This window comes from Manacus vitellinus, unplaced genomic scaffold, assembly GCF_001715985.3.
Source record: "Manacus vitellinus isolate BGI_N305 unplaced genomic scaffold, ASM171598v3 scaffold_47_pilon, whole genome shotgun sequence".
Classification (NCBI taxonomy): Eukaryota; Metazoa; Chordata; class Aves; order Passeriformes; family Pipridae; genus Manacus; species Manacus vitellinus.
The window spans coordinates 5174574-5185076 of NW_021940585.1; the positions used below are offsets into that span (position 1 = coordinate 5174574).

At 54.2% G+C, this 10503-nt stretch overlaps 1 protein-coding gene across 1 annotated transcript; it reads left to right on the forward strand.

Moving 5' to 3' along the window:
* Positions 1-6476: 6476 nt before the first annotated feature.
* On the forward strand, positions 6477-10503 carry PGC (progastricsin). Its single transcript, XM_029962538.1, has 9 exons — positions 6477-6547; positions 6821-6974; positions 7364-7481; positions 8105-8223; positions 8534-8733; positions 8892-9014; positions 9227-9371; positions 10043-10141; positions 10346-10503. Exons 1-9 carry the CDS (start codon positions 6492-6494, stop codon positions 10496-10498), a joined length of 1167 nt encoding a protein of 388 aa, XP_029818398.1. The 5' UTR covers positions 6477-6491; the 3' UTR covers positions 10499-10503.

Genomic DNA, 10503 nt, shown 5'->3' on the forward strand with positions numbered 1-10503 from the left:
TCTGTCTGTCTTACCCCTCTCTGTCTCCGTGTCGTTCATTTTTGAAGCCTTGTGGGATATTTGACGACTCAGAAGGTTAAATCTTGGGCAGGAGATGCCGGGAATAACACTGTGGCACTGTGTGGGCACAGACTCGTGTGGGTTAGGGCAGTGCCAGGGCAGGGCAGTGGCATGGGGGAGGCCTGTTCCCAAAAACGAGCTGCTTTAGGAGCTCCACTGCAAATCCAGCCTGTTCCCTGTGGATTTGACACCTCCAGGAGAGCTCTGCAGCCAGGCCACTCCAAAGTCGGGACCTGCCTTGTGTTTTCCCTGGTCCCTGGTGATGAGGGAGCTCATGCCGTGGCCTTTCCACCCTCACTGTTAACCTGTTTTCTTGAAGCTTTTTATACTTCTGTCCTTTTCTCAGATTCAATTTAAATTGGGCAGCTGAAATTAAATGAGGAGGACAGAGAGCCATAGGCACACACTGTGATCACAGAAACCTGATTTCCTAAATCCTAAAATTCCTTTTCCTGCTCTAAAAGAGGAGGGAAAGGCCACAACCGTGAGAGAGATTTGAGGTTTGGTGTAGAAAACTTCACTCGTGCCATACCCTGGTGTGCTTTTGAAGGGTTCTTTTTGGCAGCTGCTCAGAAGTGTTGTCGATTTATTTATTTGTTTACCTATTTATTTATGAAATGCTCCTTTGCCTCCCAGTTAATTGCCAAACTGGTGCCAATATGAAGCGCGTGCTCGCTGTGGCTCGCTCCGGTCTGGGGGACAGGTCTCAGAAGAGGTTGGTGGCTTTGCTGAGACACCAGCTGGGGAAAAAAAAGTTGGGGAAAAGATGATCTGGGAATCAAAAATGCATTAACCGGGCCTGACTGTCAGAGGGTGGGTGGGAAATGGTATGGGAGCCGTGGGAGTGGGAGCGGAGCCGCCGGGCAGCCGAGCTTGGAGTGGTATCAAAGTCGGTGCCTCCACCCACGTGCCTGGCTGGGCGTCGAGGAATCTCTGTTCAGTGTTGTGAGTGAGTGTGCAGTTTGTTTCCTGCAACTACGGACTTGGAAGGGCTAAATTTCGGCTCTCGGGTAAATTTTGTGGCCTTTGATGTGGATCTTTGTCTTGGTACCGGGGCTGGGCTGAGCTGCCTCTGCGCGGGGTCTCTGCTCCTGTCCTGCTCCAGGATGGCCCCCGAGCCCTCTCTGCGTGTCCCGCTGCAGCTCAGTCCCTCCCTGGGTTACTCTGTGCCTGTTTCAGTGGAGACAAGTGCTCTGGGATGCTCTGGGGTCCCTCCTCCCTGCTGTCTGTATCCATCTTCCTCCTGGCTCGGGAGCTGGATCCAGTCTCAGCGAGGGTCCCTCTCCTTGCAGAGGTGTTGCCAAACCTTGTGTTCCCCTTGTCCTCGATGTTTTCTGGTGTTGATGTCCGTGAAAGAGGAAAGACCCCAATCATCCAGTTCCAACCTGCTTCTGAGGGCCAGGAACTTGATTTCCAGATTTTGGAAGTTCAGCCTCTTTGGGTTTTGGTGCTGTAATGTCCTGCTGAGCCGTGACCCTGTTGGGAGCAAGGACGTGTGATCCAAGTCTGAGTGATGCCATGTTTGTGTCGCAGAACGTGGAGTTCTTGGCTTGCTGTTGCACTATAAATTCCAAGTGTGCCACATGCTTAAATTCACTGGTTTTGTTTTTATTTTTGGAAGTCCTTGTGCTTGTCTTCCATTCTTTTGTCCACCCCAACCCTCGTGTCACTTATAACTGAAAGGAAACCCAAGTAATATATTTTTATATGTATAACAAATGACTTTATTTGAAGGAAAAAACAACCCCCCAAGTAATGTATCCCCCTAAATCCAGCTTTCATTTAGGGAAGTGAGAGAAGAAATTGTTTATATCTATATATATATATATATATATAAAAAAGTTAACTGCGTTAAGCTTTAAATAAAGTATTTAAATAAAGAGTTTCTGAGCTGTCAATGTCACCCTCTGAGAGAGCACCAACAACTCCCCCTGGAGCCTCTGTGTGAACCTGCCTTTCCACTGCCTGAGCTGAGAAATGCAAAATACTTATTCCCTTTTTCCCCAGAAAGGGAGGTGAGGCTGAAATGCAATGAGGATTTCCATGGAGGAGGAGGTGAGGGCTCTTTCCACCCCCACGGGGGGTTTGCAGGTGGGTTGAATTCCAGGGAAGGTTCTGGTGGGTGGCTGTTTGTGCCTTGGGTGGCAGCAGCTGAGGGCTGGGGCTGATTTTGGGTGCTGCCTGTGGCCACCAGCCTGGCCACGTGTCCCCAAGGCTGGGATGAGGCTGCTGTGAGGGTCTGTACATCTGTGAGCTCCCAGGAGCAGGGAATTCTCCCTGGTGTTCCTCAGAAACATTGAGCTCCCAGCTGCAATCCCATTTCAGTGGTTCCCCTGAGCTTTGTGTTGGGAAATCTGGCTTGGATCGTTTGAACTGCTGGTTTTCATGTCCTCCAGGTCTAGGTTGTCCCACCTGGGCCTCTCTCTCCTCGTTGGCAAATGCAGTGCTCCCAAAGGGCACTGAAAGCAGCCGTGCCAGGGGGATTTGCTCACACAGAAATACGTGAGGGCTGTTCTCCGACACGTCCTTTATCCCAGTTACACCAGAGATGCTGCACCTCTTGAGGGAGCGAGAAGAATTTCCTTGACCTCAAAGAAGAGAAAGCATGGAGCTGATGTTGGCTGCATCCACTGCTTCCCTGTGGAGCATCCTCTGCTCCATCTCCCCTTGTGTCCTCCCCCTCCCCGCTGGGGCTCGGCTCTGCTGGCTCAGCAGGCTCTGCTCCAGAGGTATCCCAAGCTCCCCGGGAAGCTTTAGGAATGAAAAGCCAGTCACAGCTCATTGTTCACAGTGGGTTGTTCCATGTTTAAGCCGTGGAAGTGTCGTGCAGGCAGCTGGGAAAGCAGTTGGCATTTATGGCTTTCGGGGTGCACGTGTTCACATCCCAGCGACTCTCCCACTTTTTTTTGCTTTTCTGGAAAACTTCCCAAGAGCTGTGTCTGCATTAAGTCGCCAGGACTCTTTGAGAACTTCTTCATATTCGGTTTTCCAGGTGGTGTGAAAGTGCAGGGAAGGACAGGTGACACATTTGGGATTCTCCCGGCGCGGTGTCGCAGCTTCCTCTAGTGGCCGCGGGGGAAACGGTTCCGGAGGAGAATCCAGGTTTGGGACGGAAGGTGAGGGGGGAACCCGAGTCCCTGTTCTCTCCCCCCTTCGGGGGCTCCTTCCTCCACTCTGGGGTTGAAGTTGAGGGAAGGCTTGGTGAACAGCCAGGGGCTGTGCAGAGAGAATTTGGCTGCCCTGACCTTTTTGAGTGGTTCTTGATGAAGTTTGAGTTAATCCATCAGATTTCTTCCCCTGATGAATGCATAAATAGATCTTTTCCCCTTCCCTTTCCCAAGAACCTGTTGTAGGAATAGAGCTTCTCCCAGTGCTCATCATTGGAGGGTTTGGTTTTTTCTTTTAACCCATTTTAAGTGCCTGCTTTTCCCCCAGGGAAGGAGGTTGGAATAGCTGTGAGTGTTCCTGCCTTACAGGGAGAGGATGGCAAAGGAGAGGCTGGTGGTGAGGGTTAAAGGATCGATATCTCTGCAAAGAGGCTCAAATGTGTTCGTTGTTTCTGAGGCACTGGTGGCTTTGTTAGCTAAGCCCTGCTGTTCACTGGGAGACAAACCAAGCCAGGGGTGGTACTGCAGCTCCCTCCTCTCTCAGCCATTTTCTCCTGGAATCTTTCCACTGTCCCTCCGTGTGATGCTGCTCAGCCCTCTTGGGTGGTGTCTCGCCTGTGAAAAGTCATTAATGAAAGGTTGTTAATGAGCCCATTGCCCAAATCCAGCCTCTGGGAGGGCTGCCCTCAGTCTTTCTGGGAAGTTTGTCTTTCCCCCAACCTTGGCTTGTCTAGAAATTCCACACACAGGCAGCAGAACAGGTTTAGGTTCCTGTTGCTGAAGGTGAATTCATTAGTGAGAATTCTGAGAGCTTTGAAGTTGGCAATTACAGGCCAGGGAGTGGAAAAGGCTAATTGTAAAGAAGGGATCTAATTTGTTTTTCTTCCTAAGTGAATGTGATTTTCCAGTTGAAAGGCCCAGATGCCTCAGTGTTACCTCAAACTCCTCCCAGCTCCCTTGGAGACCCTTTAGGTTCTCATCATCAGGAAGTGGCTGATCCTCACCTGATTTGGGATGTCAAATGTCCGAGCTGGAGCCCAACCATTTAGTTCAGGTGCTGTTCTCATGGCCGTGTAGGAAAAGAGGAACCTTTATTTTAATGTGGATGGAAGCTGTTCACCTGTGTACTGTAATCTCTGTTTTGGAAATAAAGCACCAAAACCAGCTCCTGCAGCACTGGGTAAAGGATCCAGGAGCTTGTGTAGGTTCATAAACACAGCTGCTTCAGGGAGACACGTGCCATCGTGGGCAAAGCTTCCCCCACGGCTTTCTTCATGGAATCATGGAATCACAGGATGGTTTGGGCTGGAAGGGGCCTTAAAGTTCATCCCATTCTACCCTCTGCTGTGGGTAGGGACACCTTCCACAATCCCAGGTTGCTCCAAGCCCCGTCCAGCCTCACCTTGGACACTTCCAGGGATGGGGCAGCCACAGCTTCTCTGGGCAACCTGTGCCAGGGCCTCCCCACCCTCACAGGGGGGAATTTCTTCCAAAAAATCCGATCTAACACTACTTTCTCTCATTTTGAACCCAGTCCCCCTTGTCCTGTCACTACAGTCCTGATGAGGAGTCCCTCCCCAGCTTCCTTGCAGGCCCCTTCACATCCTGCATGGCTGGTGGGGGAGTCGTGGGATGGGGAGGGAGATGGGATTCCCTGGGCTGGAGCTGTCGGTGTGGGCTGGGCCGTGGCACCAACACAGAAGAGAAACTGAAAGCAAAGGAGGGGAGATGCCCAGGCCCTGCTCCAGAGGGACGTCCTGCCTGGGAAGGAGGTGTTGGCTGAGTCCTGCTCCACGTGGGGACACCAGATCTGATGTTAGAAACTGCAAATCCGTGATTCCCGTTAGACCAAACACCTCAGGGCTGCCCAGCTTTGGGTCAAGAAGTGCCCAAAGGTGGGCTGTGTGGGTGCTGCAGAGGGCACCTGATTCCTGTGTCTCGTGGCAGGGCCGAGCCCCGGGGGGGCTGTGCCAGGAGCTGTCCCTCTGTTGATGTTCTGATAACCACACTTTGCTTCCAGCCAGAATTTGCTTTTTATCCAATCTTAATAAGTTGATCTTTCTATCAATCCTGCTGGCAAACAAGATAATTGCTTTATTATAGTCTCAATATCCAGCAAAGGACACACACTCCCTGGTGCTCCCGAGGGAATGAAATCCATGTGGAGCGTTGACATGGGATGAGCAGCGATAGTGATGCTGGAGGATGGGGAGGGTGATTTCCCCACTGGGAAGAGCCAGGCTGCTTGGATTGGGGATGCAAGCAGGGCTGGAGGAGCTCTGGAAAATATTTAGGCTGTAACTGAGAGGATGAGGGCCCATTTGCCAGAAAATATTTAGGTTATAACCAAAACTGCTTTGGTTTGTTTGCTAGAAAATATTTAGATCATGACCAAACCCATTTTGGTCCATTTCCTGGAAAATATTTGGGTTATAACCGAAAACGTTTTGGTCTCTTTGGATGTTTGTTGGCAATCTGGGAAGTCTGTGTTTGTGGTCCTCTTTTTTTTTTTTTTTTCCACAGGAAAAAAAAGCAAACAAGGAATTTTCTGACTTTCTGGGCTGGTGTGAGGAGGCGGTGGGTGGGTTAAACCCCCAGGGCTTCCCCTGTGGGTGAGTTACACCTTCCCACGCAGGGAGGCACAGCACCTGCCTTTGGATGCTGGATGGGGAGGGAATGGGGTGCTCCAAAATTAAAAAATAGATGGAAAAACATGTGATTTCTGTCCGGATAGTGAAAGGTGCATGACATGGAAACAAGCTCTTCTCCTGGAGGAGAGGAGAGCGAAGGGCTGGGAGGCTGCTGAAGAGGAGAAGGACTGAAGGCAGAGCAGCACTGGAGACCATCCCGGACAAGGCAAGAGAGGGATCCCGGTGTCCTCCGGCTCTTTGCCCCGTGTCCTGGGAGAGCCTGGCGGCCGGCAGCCATCCCTCCCTGCACCCGGGCGGAAGGAGGGCAGACCAAAGCGCTTCCATCCCGCGCCAAGAGCGCCTTTGTCCCGGGCAAAGGTTTGAACAGGTTCTGGCGAGCGCAGATATCGGCCGGCGGTGACGTCGGGTCCCCCGGCCCCGATAAGCTCTGACCCCTTATCGATGGCAGCGCTTTGATCTCCCCAGCGGGGCCAGAGATCTGCCCGCTGAGGGCACAGGCTCCTCGCGGCCCCGAAGCACAAAGAAGCCCTTGAGGCCGGGGGTGCCCGATGGGAATGGAAAGGGAGGTCAGCAGATAAGGGCAGGCGCTGCCTCCCGCTATAAAAGCCGGGAGCCCGCCCGGCCCGGCCCGGCCCCGCTGTCGCCCCGGGGTGTGCGTGGACAGCTCGGCACCATGAAGCGGCTCGTCCTGGCCCTGGCGTGTCTCCAGCTCGCAGAGGGGGTGGTGAGGTGGGTGTCCTGTGGCAGGAGGAGCGGGAGAGGGCGGAGAACAGAGCCCTGACCTGCAGGGCACCTGGCCAGGAGCGGCTCCAGCCTCCAGCATCGCCACACTGTGATCCCAGCCCAGGCTGCATCTCTCCCTGGAGGGCATCCCCGGGCACCTGGAGGGCTCCTGTTGTGACAGGGTTTGACTGAGTCCAGAGAACTGAGCATCTGAAAATGCCCAAATCTTCTCCTGATTTCCTGCCGTGTTTTGTTGGTTTTTTTCCTCCCTCTGTGCAGAATCAATCTGAAGAAAGGCGAGTCCATACGGGAGAAGATGAGGGCAGCTGGAGTGCTGGATGACTACCTGAAGAAAATTAAGTATGATCCAGTTAAGAAATACAGCTCCAAAAAGGGCTACGTTGTGAACCAGCCGATAACCAACCACCTGGATGTGAGTAGCCCAGGCTCCCCTCTCGCTGCCTTTCTGCACACCCCATTCCCCTTTCCCTCCTTCTTCCCAGCTGCTGGTCACCCCAGAGCCTCCAGGAGTGAGAAACTGCTTTTCTCCCACTCTTCTAAGCTTCTGGTTTAGACTTCAGGGAAGTTTTTCCCCAGTCACAAAAACCTTTCTGTATGTAACAAAAACACAGCAATTATTTCATATTTCATTTCTGGAGAGAAAAAGCAGGATGAGAGCTCAGTCTGCTCCTGCCTGGTTGGTTATGGGCAAGAGTGAGCCTGGCATTCCTCACCTCCCTGCAAGGCAGTGGGATGCCAGGTGAGAGCCTGCTCTGTTCCTGACCCCGTGGCCAATGCAGGTGCCCCCTCTCTTCTCTGCAGTCCTCCTACTTCGGGGAGATCAGCATCGGGACCCCTCCCCAAAAGTTCTTGGTGCTCTTTGACACCGGCTCCTCCAACTTTTGGGTGCCCTCCATCGACTGCAAGAGTCCAGCCTGCTGTGAGTACCCCTGGTGTGCTGGGAGTTGAGCTACTACTACTGCCTGTAGTAGCAGTTAGTAGTAGCTACTACCCTGGGGCACTGCATAGCCCAGTCGTGTCAGGGACAACACAGTGCCAGACCAGAAATGATCCCAGGATTCTGATCTGGGGTAGCTGCTCCCTGGTGCTGGTTGATGCCTTCCCTGGGAAGCACAGAGCCCTCTGCCTGGCTAATGAAGGTGGACAAATCCCTACGGCCATCCCAGAAATCTCAGTGGTGGTGCCTGACCTTCCGTAGCCAGGCAGAGGGAAGAGCAAAGCCAGGACTAGAGGAGCTGATGTCCTGCTCCCAGCACAGCTCACCCCATGGAACACTCTGCCAGTGGGAGAGCAACAGGGATTTCACTGCCGATGGCTTTGCTGGGTGGCTGCTGTGGTTGTGATCCCTGGAGAGGGATCCAGGCAACACTGGGATGCAAACCCTGCCTGAGAGAGTCCCACAAGGCAGAGGAACAGCCTGTTCTGCCCTTCAGGACTTGCTCCCTGCCGGGGAAGCTGCTTTCCCAACGGAGTGACTGGTGGTGAAATCCCACCACAGCCAGACGAGCACATGCCCAGGATTTCCCCTCCTCTCTCTCCCAGTCAATCACGCCAAGTTCAAGCCCAGCGAGTCCGACACCTTCACCCCCAATGGCCGGTCCCTCACCGTGACCTACGGCAGCGGCTCCGTCACCGTCGTGCTGGGCTCCGACACACTCAGGGTGAGGGACCCCGGCCCTGTCCTGTCCCAGCTGGGTGTCCCCATGGAAGGAGCCCCAGGACAGCCCAAGAGCAGATTTTACGTAGCCAACACTTGGGCAAAGTGTGGGTGCCAAGTGGTTATTGCCACCCTCAGTCACCCAGCTGGGCTTCGACTGTGTTTTAACCCAATTCCTGCTGGTTTTCCCTGCTGCCTGGTGCTGTTCTCACCAGCTGTGACCCTGCAGTGCTCTTGGGCTTCCAGAGCACCATCCACCCCTCCCAAGGCTGCTCAGGTTTGCCTTGCTGACCTGGCCTCCCCTTCCCCTCCAGATCCAGAACATCACCGTCACAAACCAGGATTTCGGGCTCAGCCAGGAAGAGCCAACCCAGCCCTTCTACTTTGCCGATTTTGACGGAATCCTGGGAATGGCCTTCCCCTCCCTGGCAGTGGGAGGGATGCCCACGGCCGTGCAGGGAATGCTGCAGCAGGACCAGCTCGCTGAGCCCATCTTCAGCTTCTACTTCTCACGGTAAAAACCCGCCGGGACGCTCGGCACTGTGTCCCCTGCACTGTGTCCCCTGCCTGTCCCCAGGAGTGTTCCTTCTGGGTTTATCCCTCTCTAGCCCATGTACATCACACTGATCTCTGTACATCCTGACCTCTGCTGCTGTGTCTCTGATTTTGCAGCCAACCCACCTACCAGTACGGGGGAGAGCTGGTTCTCGGGGGGATCGACCCTCGGCTCTTCCACGGGGCCATCACGTGGGCACCGGTGACCCAGGAGCTCTACTGGCAGGTCACAGTTGAGGAGTGAGTGGTGTTTGTGCCTCTGGGCATCATCCCCTGGGCAGCTCATGGAAGGAGGGGGCACAGCTGTCCCCCGGGTGCAGCTGCACTTTGCAGCAGGCACAGGCTCCAGGCTGGATGCATTTCAGAGCACCCCAGAGTGACAGATCAAGCCAAGGCATGTTCAGGTGCTGTGGGTGCCTCAAGCGATGTCATTCCCACTGTTCTCCTCCCAGGTTTGCTGTTGGGCAGTCAGTGACAGGCTGCTGCAGCCAGGGCTGCCAGGCCATCGTGGACACGGGGACGTTCCTCCTGACTGTGCCCGAGGAGTACATGGAGAGCATCCTCCAGGCCCTGGGTGCCCAGGAGACCAGCTATGGAGTGAGTGCAGGGATTCTGGGGGGTGTGGAGCAGTGGGAGCCTTGCATGGGAGTCAGAGCTGTGGGCTCAACCAGGTCCCACAAAACCTATGTGGCACCTGCAGAACATGGTACTGCAGGTGTGTTGGGGGGATGAAGTCATATCCTTCCCTGAAGTCTTTTCAGGCTGGGAAAGTTGGGGCTATTCAGCCTGGAGAAGAGAAGGTTGTGTGGAGACCTCACAGCCTCTCCCCTTCAGTATCTGAAAGGACTTCAAGGAAGCAAGAAAGGGACTCTGCATCAGGAACTGTCGTGACAGGACGAGGGGAAATTGGTTCAAACTGAAAGAGAATATGTTTAGGTGGGATATTAGGAAGAATTTGTTCCCTGTGAGGTTGTAAGACACTGGCACAAGTTTCCCAGAGAAGCTGTGGCTGCCTCATCCCTGAAAGTGTTCAGGGTCAGGCTGGATGGAGTTTGGAGCAACCTGGGCTAGGGGAAGGTGTCCCTGCCCATGGCAGGGGGTGGAACTGGATGAACTTTAACGTCTCTTCCAACCCAAACTACTCTGTGATTCCATGATGTGGCACTGCCATGGGATGAAGTTTGTGTCCCCCTGGCATATGAGGGTATCTCTTCCCTCACTGTGGGTGCTGTCCCACCCACGATCTCCTCTTCTCCCTCTCTCCACAGTATGCAGTGGACTGTGAGGAGATCGAGAACATGCCCCCCATCACCTTCACCATCAGTGGTGCTCAGCTCCCACTCTACCCCTCCTCCTACGTCCTGAACGTGCGTACCAGCTGAGGGGCTCCTCCTGGGGAGGAGGGCCAGGGGAGGACCCGGAGCTCCTTGGCCAGCAGTGATGTCCCTGGAGCTCCTTGGCCAGCAGTGATGTCCCTGGAGCTCCTTGGCCAGCAGTGATGTTCTCCCTCCCTGCAGCCCAGCTGGAGGGTGCCGGTGCCTGTTTGACTCCCTGTTGTTCCCCTCTTACAGACCAACGGCTACTGCACCCTTGGGATCGAGGTCACCTACCTGCCCTCCCAGGACACGCAGCCGCTCTGGATCCTGGGTGACGTCTTCCTCAAGGAATATTACACCATCTTTGACACAGCTTACAGCCGGGTCGGCTTCGCCTGCTCGGTGTAGAGCAG

Bases quoted from the DNA above. Each gene is read 5' to 3' on its own strand.
- PGC (XM_029962538.1), top strand. From the start codon at position 6,492: ATGAAGCGGCTCGTCCTGGCCCTGGCGTGTCTCCAGCTCGCAGAGGGG. The intron at 7,482-8,104 runs GTGAGTACCCCT...TCTCTCTCCCAG, and splicing joins CTGCAAGAGTCCAGCCTGCT to TCAATCACGCCAAGTTCAAG. The intron at 10,142-10,345 runs GTGCGTACCAGC...CCCCTCTTACAG, and splicing joins CCTCCTCCTACGTCCTGAAC to ACCAACGGCTACTGCACCCT.